Source organism: Puntigrus tetrazona, chromosome 21, assembly GCF_018831695.1.
Source record: "Puntigrus tetrazona isolate hp1 chromosome 21, ASM1883169v1, whole genome shotgun sequence".
Taxonomy (NCBI): domain Eukaryota; kingdom Metazoa; phylum Chordata; class Actinopteri; order Cypriniformes; family Cyprinidae; genus Puntigrus; species Puntigrus tetrazona.
In genome coordinates, this window is record NC_056719.1 from 7,387,203 (window position 1) to 7,403,654 (window position 16,452).

Below are 16,452 nucleotides of genomic sequence, written 5' to 3' on the forward strand. Positions count from 1 at the left end.
ATACCGCAGTAATGTGAATTATATAGTGCTCTTTTACAATTTCCACAGGCTGCGGAGGCCAGAGGCATGGATTCTTGCTCTTGAGGAGAGATAGTCTCAGTCTCGCTACTGGCAACAATGTCTTTTGTGTCATTGTCTTCCTCTTTCTCCAGCGCTCTGGGCACTCTATTGGCTGAGACTGCGATGGCCTGTGGTGATAAATCTCTGACATGCACCTGAGAGCACTACCGTACATCTTACTTGAAGCTCCATCTACGTCAAACTACGCCATTCACTGCAAACATGCTGTTGCTTTATAATGAATAGAGTAAATCTGTCATACTTCCCTAACTGTTAAAGAAATAGTTCACTCAAAAGTGAAAATTTGACCATTATTTACTGAACTTCACGTCGCTCCAAAGCTGTATAGCTTGTCTCAAATTAAATATGATTTCTACAACGCAGGTTTAACAATATTTAGTCAGAATTACAAAACAAAACAGTCAAAAATATTTTATTTTAACCTTTATTTTAACCAGTGGACACTGTAATTTTTCTAAGTATGGAAAAAACCTTCCTTTTGTGTTACACTAAATCAATACCAAACACCAAAACCAGTCTAAGCTGGTCTACTGGACCTCCATTGTAGTGCCAAAAACCAGTCTAAAATCAATAAAAAGACTAGAGGACCACCTAAAACCTGCAAACCAGTTTAGGCTAGTAAAAGCTTTTAAGCAGGGATACTGAGAAAATAACAGCATAGACAGAATTGTAATTTTTGAGTGATTATTGCCTTAAGACATTTTCTGTCCTAGATATAGCAAGACTCATTGTTTTTGAGATAACAAACAACTTGATTATGACTGTTCATATTAAAAGAGAGAAAAGAAAGCATTCCACTATTGTTAGGATTACTTCTGAAGTTTCTAAAGAATTGTAACAGAAGTAATTTTCGCTTTGGTTTGGAAGCTGGAAACAAATAAACTGTCACCAGATTTGCGAAGCCATAATTTGACAAATGTCGATGCCGCCGGCAGTCTCGCTTTGTCATGTACAAATTGATAAATGATCAGTAAGTGTTTGAAGTGCCTGGATCATTGTCCCGCCAATCACCTTTTAAATTCATGCAGGTATAGTTCCAGAGAAAGAGCGGACAATGCCATTAATCTTATCTGAACACGACCACATCACAGTACCATTACGAGATACGGTCTCTGCCTCACCCATCGTCTCTTTTTTATTCTGCTGTGTAATGATCATGAGAAAGCTTCCGCAGCCAAATGATCCCTGTCAGGGATAATGAGAACAATAGAGAGCCACAACAAGAAAATACTGTCAATTAAATTAGCAACAACTTCATCACAATGTTATTTGCTTTGTGTTGCATAAACAAACAATAGTCATTCTACAGTTCGAATGTTTTAAAATTGCTTTTTTGCACAGCAATCACCCTCACATAAACTATGAATTAAACACCAACATTAGTCAATGAGGTTGCAACTATTCTACTAGTGTGAAATAAATAGCTTGTTTTGAGACTTTTGTGGATTTTATGTGTAGTACTGTAAATTAAAATACAGAGCTAAGTGCAAACTAAAGGGGAATCTACACACCAGCAGCCATCTTTTATACTGAAATGCAAGCATATATGTCTAAACGGTGGCTTTTCATCAACAGGCCCTAGGGAGCCTAGACAAATTTTCATTTCAAGTCATGACCTAACACACCTGATTCAATTAATCAAGTGCTAATTGCTCCATGTAGCATAATTAAGTTGAACCAGGTGCATATTTACTGTACGTTTTGGATAAAAAGCAATTTTCTCAATTGAGCCTCCAGGACTGGAAGGAGAGAAAATGTACTGGTCTAAACGATCTCATAGAAAACCTTGATCCCTGCTTGAGTAATAGAATGGAATCCCATCTGGAAAGTACAACAACAGATATAATGTGAGTCGCTACAGTTCTTTTAAAGCACAGGCTATTTCAAAGAGTTTAAATTCAGTGAAACCCTCCCTAATTTACCGCCAAGATACAAGAGACCATTTGAAGCAAAAATATTCATTCTCAATACATTTTTATTTAGAGGCCCAATGAAATCCATGAATCCATGTCTACATCTATACACCTCATGTTGCTTTGTCCAATAAAATGCTCTTTTGTTAAAAAAACTGTGCCCTCTTAGTAAATTATAAATACCATTTCACTCAAGGTCCAAACACTGTTTGTGACTGTGAAGTAATAGCCTACTGGCTATTCAAAAAGGATGAGTCCTTTCAACTTCCATCAAGCGCCAGGAAAGAAAACTCCACTTTATAACCCATTTCATGGAGTCTTTAACTTTCTATTCAAGCTTTTACCATCTTCTCTGAAGGCTTACTAGTAGATTTGGCAGGAGTGTTGCAACGGCTGAAATGGAAGCAAATGGAAAAACAAACAGAAATGCGAAAGAAAGAAAGCAGAGAGATGGAACACTTACTTTTGAAAGGGGAGCCTGATGTCCAGTGGAACAATAAAAGATGGAAAACATGATGAGAACCATGAATGAATAAAATGGAGGCCAATCCCAACTTGCCATTTTGGGGTTTATCTTATAAAGCGGTGTGAAAATCACCTTGCTGACTCACATTTGGCCGTAATGTACTCTGTGAATGGCTTGTTAAGTCCCAAAATGGCAAAACTGGGTGACCTAACTAGCTGTTGTGAAATGCGAATGTGGGGACTGTGAAAACACAGGGTGGTGAAGCAAAGATGAAACATGATAAGAAAAGTGAGATAAGAATTCATGTCAGCCTGTCTCTGACTTACATCAATGGAGCAATTCACTCCTGCCATGAGCTATTGTACATCCAAAGGAAGAATAAACAAGTCTTGTTTTGTGTTATTTTACTCAATTCTGTAAGATTCCCCCAAAGCTTCTCGGTATTCAAATGGAAATCAAGCTTACTGCAGTGCGACTCCTTTTTTTTTCGTAATGTTATTACAATGTGCTTTTGAATCAGCCGAATTGGATCAATAAATTGGATTAATAAAGCGACAAGGAATAAGACTTTTCTGCAATTTAAACTTTAGTCACTTAATCTGCGAGTGCAGAAGGAAATTGAATAATCAAACTAGAACTGTGTTTCTGCTCATCCCACATTTCTTGCAAACTGACTTTTCTAATCTGCTTTCTAAGTGGAACATTCTGAGCCAACGGCTTCGTGACAAGCAGTAATTAAACCAGTAGATTTGTAGGAATTTTGAAAACTACATTGGGAAGTCTAAATATGGATGATGTTTCATTAATGCGGAGAGCTCCACAACACAGAGTCAATCAAATACTGCGAACCAACCTCAAATTTCACCTCACTTCACTTTCAGCCTGTTTCCACCGGAGTGCAAGAAATCAGCTTAAAGTAATAAAAAGTGACACATTAAGTTCAAATTAAGAGTTTTTTGAATATATGTTGAATATATAACCTAATTAGTCCTAACTGTGAGATACAAAGTCATAATTATGATATATTTATGATATACTTGGATACAATTTTAATTATTAAAAACTTGTAATTGTGATATTGAGATGAAAACTAAGTCATAGTTCTGTGCTATAATTCGTGTTATAAAGTTTATAATAGTGCAATTAAAACATTCAATAAAAAGTATGTATTGTGATATACAAGGGCACAGTTATGCATCTAAATTGTGAACTTTAAAACCAAAATTGATGTTATAATTATGAAAGACGAAAACAATTTAATTGAGGTTTGATGCTACAATTATGAAAAACTATATTCAGAAATAAACTGTGAGCTATAAAGCTGCAATTTAATATTGCAATTATGATAAATAGTCATAATTATAATATTATAAATGTACAATTATAAAGAAATGCCTATTTTTTAAGATGGCAGTTATGCCAAAAATTTAGAAATTTTTTTTTTTTTTTTTTTTAAGGCAGAAACAGGCTTACATTAATCGCTCACCTATATTAGAGCTAAAGCACTACAATTATTTCTAGTTAAACATGAGAAATACCATCTAGAAATATATTCAAATAATACCGCTGTACAAAGCATAAAAGTATCTATGCAAAATATTCCAGCTTCAAGAAGATTATATCTTATTATTGATATTACAATTTCTGAGAGTCTAATCCTGTTCTGATGGTGGATATGAGGTTAAAGAGGGTTTCATCATCTACTCTACAGAAGAGTGCCCAATCAACACGGACCACACTTAACAGAGCACACAAGCTCTCAGTAGACACGAGACACAGCTGTTGCCTGGCACATGCTGGCACCGGCAGAAGAGCTGTAAGGACAGGGAGGAGCGTCACATCACTGGGAAGCACTGCTGAGGTGAGAGGCTGCAGTGACACGATGTCCTTCAGGAAATTGTTTAAACACACGGACACAGACTTAAATGAACACACACATCCACATAGAAATACAGAAGCACACGCAGAGGACAAGCAATGCATCTCCTGAGAGTGAGATCCAGCAGGGTCAAGGCAGGGATGCATTGTGGGTAGTGAGGTCTGCTGCTGCACTGAGGAGAGGGGTTGATGGGTAAAGAGAGCACTATAGGGTCATATGATGAAGAGGATTGAAAAGAGAGGAAGACAGAAATAGATAGGCACTTACGGACAGGTTGGGTTTTAAAGCTCTCAGGGGCGCTGCTCTCTCCTTCACCCTTGCCGTTGATGGCTGATATCTTGACCTCATACGTGGTCTCTGGCTTCAGCCCAACAATGGTGATCAAGTTGAGACCTGGTTTAGACAGAATTAAAGCTCCAATAAAATATCAAGGAATTAGATGATAAAATATGTGAACTATGCTTTTAACAAAGCATATTCAAAACTTTTAAAATTGTTAGATATGATATGCATATATACACATGAGCTTGTTTGAAACAATTTGTCTCAAAGAGTTAGAAAAATCTTGTTTTTTTCTCTCCCACTTCCCTTCCTGTCACTTCTACACTGTCCTGTACTAATAAAAACCCAAAATGTACAGAATGGATTCAGATATAATGAGAAAAAGGCATAAAGTAAAACTTTATGAGTAATGGGTTTCAATTCTGAGAGAGTCTGCAGGAATTTTTGTGTGTAGTACTATGGGCACAGATTTTGTGTGGGCCCAGTCATCACTCAGATGTTTTCCCAAAAGACCCTGCAAAGAATTTTGAGTTTTATGTTTATACTAAAATACATTTAAGTTTGATCCAAAAACGATCCACCAATTAAAGTCATCACTCAGAGGTTTTCCCAAAGGTCCCTATGCAGCATTTGTATTATACAACCATTCGTTTTTGTCATCTAATTTCATTGTACAAGAGCCCTGATATTTCTTTGTGTTGTTCCAGACACCCTACTTTGGGTTTGTTTAAAACAATGTTCGTTGGCACAACAAAACAAACCATACAACTGGCCACCTTTATCTAATATGTGAACTATTTTGTATTAGCTTACGCTAGTATTCAAAAGTTTGATGTTTTGTTTTTGATAGAATAGTTGAACACCAAGGGTGCATTTATTTGATAAGCAATCAGTAGTAACAGTAATATTGTATTGTAATATATATGGTAGTACACACTTTAGTTCATTATTAGTTTGCTGTCTATCACAATATTTAGGTTCTAAATATGAAACTCTGTTTTTCATCATATCAAACAACTTCACTATTTAAATTCAAATGTTTTCAAATTTGCATAAAAGAATCAGTTGCAACCTACATCAATCACCAATTATACATCAAAAAATGACCAAAAATGTGCTGTTCGTGATTTTTTTGTACTTGTTCAATCTGGTACCTTCTGTTTGAGTCTGTTGCATGACTATCACACGCCAATCTAATGCATTAGAGACTGACAAAAGGTTGAGTGATCAAAAAGCCATTGGCTGAGCAGAGGTTTGTGTGTGTGTGTGTGTAGGTGGCTGGTAGACTGCTTCGTGAAAGGCTGCGTTTGTGTGTGTGAGGCTTGTTCTGACGCATGTCCCAAGGAGGTCTGGCAGAGAGAGCAGGCTGTCAGCAGTGAGCAAACTGACATCTCCCCCCCCACCACCACCCGAGAGACAGACAGTACCCACAGACAAACAGAGCACATGTCAGGCTGTGACAACTGCTCGGAGCACTCTTATTTAGCATTCAAGTGAACCCTGTCCCTTTCCTACATTTGCGCATTCTATTTTTGGTCAGCTCTGCATCGCATTTCATGCTTGCCAAGCAATATCGCCAATGAAAGAGTTTTTATGGCAGCGGGGAAGGCTATTTTGCCACAATTTGAAATGGCTAGCAGCTGTGGAAAGTGTTTAGTTGTTATATTGACTACGGGAGGGTTGCTCTATGTGCGTCACAGACACTGCTGTTTACTTCTTAAAGTGTAATACGGCATCTTAACTAGGCGAGAAGAAACAAAGTGACAAGCAATAAAAGCTCTTCCGTGTTAATCAAAATTTCTCTCCTAACCAGCTGCAATGGTGACAAGCAACACTGCATGCTGTCAGTCGCACACAAGGAAACCTCACTGCACTAAAATTCAGCTCCTTGTGTATGCTAAACCTCAAACATGGACAAACTGCAGAGAGACTGACTGTGGCATTTCGGAAACATCTGCTATCAAATAACAAAACTATGCAAGCCCATTTTTGCCTGAAAGTGAAGTTAATTTGTAACTTTATATCTCACAGTTGCGACTTTTTCTTGATAACAAATTTAATGTATTTGCAGCTTTATAATAACTGTTCCCCTGTATCTTACACCTAAATGTATTACTTCCAGTTCACTTGGTACTAAATTTATATCTCATAATGTGACTATATCTAGAAATTGAGACTTTGTTACTTATAATTGTGAATTAAAATATCTCATAATTAGTGGTTTTGCGATATATTGACCTATATTTGACAATTTTCTAAAATCAGCCGATAAAAGTTTCTGTTTGGCCTATGTGGTTGAGGCTTTTATTTTGACAGCACTGAGAAAGGAAACGCCTGAGTACATTCGCATTCCCTCTTCTTGTTCGCTGCCGTCATTCAGTTCTGTCTGTGTGTTGTATGTAATATGAGTGTTACTTTGGCTTTATTTAAAAAAGAAAATTCCCAAATCACACAAACCACCCAGAATACTAAGGGTCCTTTTGTTTACAGAATGTACTTCCTTTTTAATTATATAATTGTATTATTATTATTATTAATAATTATTATTTTATTAATATGTATTAAATATTTATTTATTTAGTTCTGAAAAATACTACGTCTTATTATATGTTTATATTGTACATTTGAATTTTAATCCATTTTCATATTATTTACACTTAATATTGGCTATCGTCCACCCTGCTTTCCAAGATATTGGCATTGGCCTTCAAAAAACCCATTTTGGCCGACCACATCTCATCATGTGATTTAATATCTATTGTACCAATTGTGACTTTGTTACTCATGTGACTTTATATACCATAATGGCTTTATATGTTGCAAATGTTACTTTATTACTCATAATTGTACATTTATAGACTTCATTTCTAACAATTCCAACTTTGTTACTCATAAGTGTGACTTTACATACCAAATTAGACTTTTATATCTTGCATTCGCAACTTTGTTACTCAATTGTGATTTTATACACCATAATATGACTTTATATCTCGCAAATGTGACTTTGTTACTCATAATTGCGACTCTATATATCATAAATGTGACTTTATTACTCATAATTGTGACTTTAAATCCCATTAATATGACTTTATATCTCATAAATGTGACTTTATTACTCGTAATTGTGACTTTATACCTTGGAATTGAGAATTTATATTGCACAGTGTGACTTCATATCTCACAATGTGCCTATTTCTTATTTATAACTTTCTTTTTTATATTTTTACTCCGAGACGGAAACAAGCTTCGGTACAATTTCCTCAAGGAAAACCATAAAAGGGCCATCTGGAATACACAACGCAGTGTGTTGAAAGTGCGAGAAAGTGTGCAAACACACACTGTTCTGATTGGCTGTGGTTTTATATTTTTGCTTTCAGCATAGACAGAGAAATTGCTTGTCGTTGGAATCTTGCCGCATCACGTCTGCTCTAGGACAGTGTTTTTAAAAACAGTTGCACTAAAACAATATAACACAGTTAAAATCCTTGCTCTAATACAATCATCTGAGAATATGTGGTCATTTCAGCATAAAACAATGCTATAAAAACAAGAGCTTGACCTTCACACAAATGATGAAAAGCTTTTATAGCCTCCCAAAAGCCTCATTTATCTTGTTTTCTCTCTTCATTGCTTCCATTTCTAAATAAATGTTATTACAGTGTGTGTATGTGTATTGGATGCTTACCATCGTCAACTTCATACTCTCTGTCAGTCCAGTCTTGGCCTGCTATCCTCCATTCAGCCTTGTACTTGAGGATAGGCACTCCTCCACTTGAGGCAGGCTCATCAAACTCCACCATCGCTGTGCTGGAATACGGCTCCACACGCTCGATAGAGGGGGCCGAAGGCACATCTAGAGAACACACAGACGTTCTTATAAGCACACACTGGAAGATAACCGGCGTATTGCACACACATGCAGTGCACCGCAAAAATGTGAGTGAGGCAACAGACAAACTGAAACAATAAAAATTGTTATGGGCTTGGGGAATGGTTCACCAAGGGAACTGTTATTGCGGTGGCCGGTACAGTTTTTCCCTGAAGCACAAGTAAAATATCTTTCAGACAAACCAAGATATTGTTTAAAGTGGTCATATCACGAGGAATCAAATTTTCCTGGAACTTCTGAGATGAAAGAGTTTGATGTACTATGAAAACATACAGTAACTTTCAAAAAAAAAAAAAGCAATCTCTAGGAACAATGCTGCAAAAATGGCTTGTTCTAACCTTCTCCAACCTTCGGATATCAGACCGATACATCAATAGGAAAATTACTGTTTTCAAACAAGTTTCAAACAGTCTGCAGTACTGTCTGGTACCACTAGAGGCACCAAAATTCTACATTCTCATTTAAATGGGGAAGTTTTCCAAAACTTGAGCCAGCCCTACCGTTTGTATATCCTCCTGAGGGATCCAAAATTAGAAACAAGAATCTTCCTGATCATTTAAGTCCTTATTAAGATCTTAACATTTAATTTCAGTGTGGATTGTTTCATAATCCTGTTAGAATGCAATGAATGCTTTGCAAAAAAGCTGTTTTCGAAGGATGAGTCATGCATAGACTGTATTGAATGCAAACAGCAAACCCACAACACGTCTTCTCATTTCCCATACAAAAACATGTTTTTTTATAGAAGTCTTTAAAGGCACAGTAGCAAAGAATAAACCTTCTGTTCAATGTTACGAGTCAGAAATGTGATAAAAAATAGCTTTTTATTACAAAAAGGTTTACAGCAACATAATTCATCCTCGGGAAAACACATATATATATATATATATATATATATATATATATATATATATATATATATATATATATATATATATAAAATTACCCGCCTTTCCTCACAGAAAGTAGTTACTTGGTAAAACTAGCTCTTAAAGAAATGAGACTTTATCGCACAATAAAAAGTGTGGTGGCTTTAAAGCCTGTGAGGTAGAAAAAGGCGTCACTCCAGTACCGCCTCATCGCATTGAGACTAAATAATCACCTCGCTGCCTTCCACACCATTTCACATCTGCCCCACTTTACAGAGCACCAAAAATATCAGAGGCAGCGTCACATTTAACCGTTGAATCTGCAGCCTGAAAATTATACCCTGCTGTTTTTATTACCCAAGAGTCTCAGCCTAAAATATACGAGCACAGGCTCTGATCTGGAGCTAAAACATCTCTGTCTGGGGGAGATTTACCTTTCGCATACCTGGTGGATTATGAATTGGTACCAAGGGGGGTTTTAGAAGTGTTCTTACTGTGTTAAGTCACCATTTGCGAGAAAGGATGTGTGAATAGCTAATTAGAACCTTTGAATGACAATTTGTGCTTGATTCTTGCTCACCATAAATGTAAAGTAGTTGCTATTTTCGTACATCATTATCTAAACATTCACAAACCTGCTTGAACCAAAATGAATTCCTTTGACTCTGTGCCGATGACATTTGTTGCCGTACAGTTGTAACTGCCAAAGTCGTTCTGGGACTCTGGAGTGACCTGTCAAAGGAAAAAAAAAAGCCACGTCAAGGCACCGCCTCTCTTTTGACCTAGCTAGCATGACATAGACATTAGCTGGTTAAGGGAAGCTCATTGCCATGGCAATGACAGTGACCTCCTATTCTGCACCACTGGCATTCACCTCGCTCGATAATTATTGAATGACAGAGAGAGAGAGAGAGAGAGAGAGAGAGAGAGAGAAAGAATAAAAGCGTACTGTCTCCATTAGCTCCAACAGCTTAGTAAAATGTGCCATGGGAACAGGGACAGTGACAGAGAACATTTCAAGCTTCACAGAACAGTCAAAAACAACCTCTCATGCAGTGCTGAACTGTATATTGAAAGCCCCTCACATGAGATGAAGCTCCGCCCACATGTGGTGACATCATGGGTATTGCTGATTATGTCAGTATTTGTATTTATCATTTATGTCAGATTTGATTTATGCCAATTTTGTAATAAGTCAAAACATTTTAGTGCTGATAATTACTTAAAATCTTTAAATATTGTGACAAAGGAAACGTTGTTCTTACAATGCTCTAAAAACAAATTGTAGGGGAAATGATATTATTATTTGCTTTACTAAAAAGTGTCCTTTAAACTCAGAACGTTTCGATGTTTTTAGTTATTTTGATGTGATAAAAGAATAAAAAGGAAATGTGTGTGTAGAGCTATATCCTAAGATGATTTGCGCTAAATATATAGAAATATTAGTTGCATTAATGCAACTAATTGCATAAAGGGGACATAGATGGATACATTTAATGAACACGTACTGTGTACTGAATATGCATTATGACTGGATGAGACAGAAGCAGAGTCAATATATTTTTTTGGTTGCACTTTGCAGCCAATCTGTATTACTGGGGACCATTTCTTGTAATAGAAAAATACAAAAGACGTTCTGCCTCTTGCCTTATTAAAATAGAAAAAAATTGCTCATGCAAACTTAAATAAGCTCCCGTAGCATTTTTGCTTCATCTCTGCTACAATATGTATGCATATTGTATTTAATTTGCTATGCTCAATAATCATCAATAATACATTTCCTGTGACTCAAATTTTATACAAACTTTGTATGGAAGTACAAACTCAAGTATTTCAGATGCAAATTCACTATTATATAGAAAGCTCCTAATGCTGTGATCTGATCTCAAAAGCTTTTCACAATCTGCTTTCAAATGAACCAAAATTTCACCAAATAATTTTTTTAGTACTCAGATGCAACAAATTAAACATCACAATCTGTGCTTTTGCAACACTTTAAAAACAATATGTTCCATGCGGGTCATTCACAATGCGTTGTTATACAGAAAGCAACTTAATTATCGTAATTAATGTTATTGGCCAGTAATGTGAAAACAAAATCAGAAAGTCAAGCGACTGGAGCACTACAATGACATGAATTATTCTACTACATAATCCAAAACAAGTCATTATATTCTCAGCACTTGTGGGCTGATAAGGGTGGGTAGATATGTGCATCAGTTCTATTTTGTACATAAATGAACACAGGTTACTGGTAAGAAAAAACACCAATTACTGTGTTTTCTCAATGCAGTATCGATGGCTATGAATTAATATCAAATGCAAGTGCTGGAGTGTACTGTAAATTGAGCTCAGAAGGCGATTATTAGTGTCAAACAGGACTTTGGTGTTGAAACTTTAGTAGGGGGCATTTAAAGGCTGATGCCGTACCTCGAGGAAGCTGGCAGCAGGAGTATTGTAGATCTTGACATTGGTGGTATTAGCACTAGGCAACAGCTGGCCGTCACGGAACCACGAAGCGGAGGCGCCGGGTGGCGCGGGCCGCAGGTGATGTTAGCCGGATTACCCTCCCAGGTGAACACCGCCGCAGGGCCTTGGATCTTCGGAGCATCTGTAATTATACACAGTGTCAGCCAAGTGCAACCGACACATGGACTGTTCCAGAGAAAAAACCTTGGGGCAAAAATACGATGGCTTCCAGCTGGCATACATTACCCATCATCCCCTCAACCCCTCACCTTTCAGAATTGCAATTTCTGATATCTGCTCTATTGTCTGTTGCGATCGTTGCCCCCTGATGTTCACTTGGCTAACTAGTCTCTCCACTCCTGGATTGATACAGTACATGCAGTTGAGTCATCACATTTCCCATAAAGCTGGTCTGATAAGACACATATCCACTCAAATCTTATCGCTATCTCAGGACCACAGGCTGCAACACCGCTGCAGAGATAATGTCAGCACCCCAAAACATAATGTCTCACTTTTGGATGAAACAGCCAATGAAATCTTATCACAGCAGTGGCGAAATGAGTATTGGCAAATTTAGGGCTGGAAATGATTTATGATTTAATGTGTGGTTTTAGGAGGACACGTTCTTACACTGCAAAAATGCTTCTCTAACTTAGATTTTTATCTTGTTTCCAGCCAAAATACCAAAAAATTCTTATAACAAGAACATTTGTCTTTAAGCGACTTTTTGCTTAGAAAATGTAAAAAAATCTGCCAATAGGGTAAGCAAAATGATCTTATTTCAAACAGAAAACATAATTTTGCTTAGCCCACTGGCAGGTTATGTTGCTTGTTTCAAGCAAAAACTCACCTAATTTTTGTCTAGAAAAGAACTTGTCTAGAAAATTCTTCTTCACTTAGGAAGTTTTACATATTTTGGCTGGAAACAAGGCAGTGTACGTGTTGATATACGTGAACGTTTGCATAAAGATACTGATTTCATATAACTACAATAAACTCTTTCCAAAAGGCTGCCAGTCTTCATTTTTACTATGCGGCTGAGCTCAATTTCAATAAGACAGCGCATAAACAACCAAGCGAAAGAAAAATGCATATAAATGCATATAAATGTAAACTAAAAGGTGGGAAATAAAAGAAATGTACAGTCATGCGAAACAGAAAGGGAGACTCTAACCCAAACCGTAAGTGTCTGAGCATGGGAGTGAACAATCTCATCTAGGATCATTTGAAGCAGACAAAGCACCTTTTCTTATCGCTAATTACTGCGAAACGCTCCGTGCACTCAACCAAGAAGCTGATTACTCACAAGCCGGGCTGTGGCAAACTGCATTTCCACACAATTTCTATCAATTGCACATTGTGATGCTATCTCAGGAACGGGAGAAGATTTTTAGGGCAAGAAAAATTAATCCAATTAGACTTTCATTGCACTTCAAGCTTCACTCCCTCCCACTTTTCTGAATTAGATTGTGGAAATGCTTAAAAATGCACAAGCAGATGAAAATAACTTTAAAGCTAGCTTTACTGTAATTCTCTACCTGGCAAATGGCACAAAAGTGCACTCAGCCAACTGCAGTAAACATAATCTGATAAAATAAGCGTTTGCTCTCAAAATTGAGTTGTAAGAATGTGAAGATGGTAGTATTTCATTCCCATATGAAGAGCTCTGAATGTAAGAAAAAAGCCCAAAAGCTATAAAACACATTTGAGTATATGGCGCTGTGATTTGAACCGAGCTTTTGGCGGAAAGCAGGTTTAATTCGTTTGAAAGAGACATATAAAAAAAGCCCTCAAACCAGCAACTCCTTCAAAAGTAATTTCTGTTCTTAAATCAAATAGCTTGCTATATACTCACTAAAGAAAAAATTATGATGATTGTTTTGTAAAAGAATGTGTCCATACTCTGGTCCATGAAGGTCTGCTGGGTTTAATTGGTGGATCTGCTGTTCACTCGCAAAAATGATCTGCTTTAATTCCTGGCAAACAGTAAGGTCTTAATGATTACATTAGCTGAGACCCTGGTGGCGGTCTTGTTTTTGGTCCAGCATCCATTTCCTGCTGTTTTAGTAGCCAAAAAAAGCTAGCAGCCGATGACCGGCTGAACACTGAGAAATCACAATCGGTCCACTTCGTTGAGCTTTGACACATTCGCCCTGAACACAACAAGACAAACAACCTACAAAAGGACAAAGAGTGAAGTTTGTGGATTGGCTTACAGCGCACTTCCAGGTACATGCTCTGGATGTCCTGACCAATGGAGTTACGGGCAGTGCAGAGGTACTGGCCAGCATCGGTGAACTGCGTATTTCAGAGTCAGAGAGGACACACGGGCATCGCTGCGCGCACGATCACGTTGCCATCCAGACTCTAGAAAAAGAGAAAGATAGGGTGAGACTAAGAAAAAGATATGCAAAATACAAGTATACAAGTACACATTCAAAAGGTTGGACTTTAGAATTTTTTTCTCTTTTGCTCATTAAAGTTGCATTCACTGTATTTTATCATAAATAATGAAAAAAAAAATTACAGTATGAAATATTATTGGAATTTAAAACAATGTTTTATTATTATAATGTACTTTATAGTTCAATTTATTCTTATGATACATAGCTATATTTTCAGCATCATTACTTAAATTTTCAATGTTACATGATTTTTCAGAAATAATTAAGGTGCTGAATTATTTTCAATATTGGAAACAGTTTTTGCTAATTTCTTTTGGAACCTGTGATATATATTGTTTTAACGTTGTTCTTTTTAAATAACAGCTTTTATTTAAAAATAAGAAATATTTTGTGTCAGTAATTTTTCTTTTTTTTTAAAGCAATAACAATTTTTTTTACATTTATTTTTACATTAATAAAAAGTGATAAAGGCTATCTATTTAAATAAATGCTGTTCTTTTACATTTTTTATTCATTAAATAATCCTGAAAAAAATAGTGCAGCTTTCAAAATATATTAAGCAGCTTTCAACATTAATAATAAATCAGCATATCAGAATTATTTCTGAAAGATCATGTGACTCTGAAGACTGGAATAATAGACAATGAAAATTCTACTTCTATTCTACTACTATATTTTACAGTATATTAAAACAGGAAACAATTATTTTAAATTGTAATAATGACATTTAAAAAACATCAAAACCTTACTAATGGCAAAATTTTGAAACAAGCGTATATATTAGTTTAAGTTAAACCTAAATGCCAGTGAAAAGGGAACAAGGTTTGTCTTTAAAGTGAAAGTTCACTCAACAATGAATATACTGTCATTACTGACTCTTGCTTCAAACCTGTATGATTTTCTTATACAGTATGAAAAACAAAAACTACATTCTGTCTTTTAGTTTCTTTTTATATTCTTCAGATTCTCAAAAAAGCTTGACATTCACACGCGTCCATTTGTGAATATGAATCAACTGATTCGCCAAAGAGATCGGACTCAAAAGATCAATCACCTTTGGGTCAGTCATACAGGTTTGGAAAGACATGAGGGTGAGACAATTCTGACATTTTTTTATTTCATGATTGGAAAACAATTCAGTTTTATTTTATTATGACATTCCTGCACATGACTACAGAAGTCAGTCGAAGGGATGGTATGTCTTTGTGTTTCAGGCTCTGTCTGGGGCTCAGGGGGGTATTTTAAGAGACAGAGAGGCAGGGATCAATAATGAAGTGGACCACACAGCAGGGGCCACTTTAAAGCCTTTTCTCCTCAAAGCCTGTTTGAACAGCACAGCTGGGACAATCTGCTAACAGTTTTACTCCCTGGCTCCATCCCGCACACATGTGCACGCTTTTTGCTTGTACTGCGTTTACCCTGCTGCCCATCTCTGGTTACTATGGTGATCTGAGATCCTAAGGTTGGAGGGGCTTTGAATTCAGCAATCAATGCTAGTTCCAACTGTTACAATGAAAAGCCAGCATGTTTTTCATCACTGCTCTGTGTATGTATTTCAAAGCACTTCTTGCTAGTTTTCTTGGTTGTTTCACTAGTTTTCAAAAGCAACAAAGAATCAAAATCACACCATTAACCTGTGAACGCATAAACTATTTTCTACAGCATTTTGCTAATTCTTCTTATACGTGTAACTTTTATTAGCTCATGCGAATGTACATTTTATACACATAAATAAAATAATATATATATATATATATATATATATATATATATATATATATATATATATATATATATATATATATATATAAATCCATAATAAATAAGGTGTAGTATTTCATTTGGAGTCTGCTAGTTTTTTCTTCTTCATCTTCTTTAAACCACAAGTTTAAAAATACAGATCTCTCAAATACTATTCAATTATTCAAGAAATGTGTCCATGATGCAAGTGAATGGATCTTAACATTTTGAGAAATCATCATATTTTTTCATGAAGCAAAATATTTAATATTTTAAATATATTCTTCATTTATTATTCCACATACAGTATAAACACACAATATTTATTTGGCTCTCCATTTAATTGGTTACACATTTGCAACCAAGCACCTCGAGAATGAACCGAAAAAGCTTTAAGCGTCAACTCTCCATATGTTACCCATACATGCGGCTTCGATCTTCAAAAGAAGAAATCAA

At 36.2% G+C, this 16,452-nt stretch overlaps 1 protein-coding gene across 1 annotated transcript in view; it reads right to left on the reverse strand.

The window, feature by feature from the left end:
• LOC122326101 (neural cell adhesion molecule 1-like) overlaps positions 1-16,452 on the reverse strand; it is a 175,370-nt gene that overhangs the window by 12,212 nt on the left and 146,706 nt on the right. Inside the window, 6 exon segments of the mRNA XM_043220790.1 lie at positions 4,607-4,732; positions 8,307-8,474; positions 10,015-10,111; positions 11,810-11,919; positions 11,922-11,990; positions 14,068-14,218. Coding sequence (XP_043076725.1) covers positions 4,607-4,732; positions 8,307-8,474; positions 10,015-10,111; positions 11,810-11,919; positions 11,922-11,990; positions 14,068-14,218 — 721 coding nt within the window.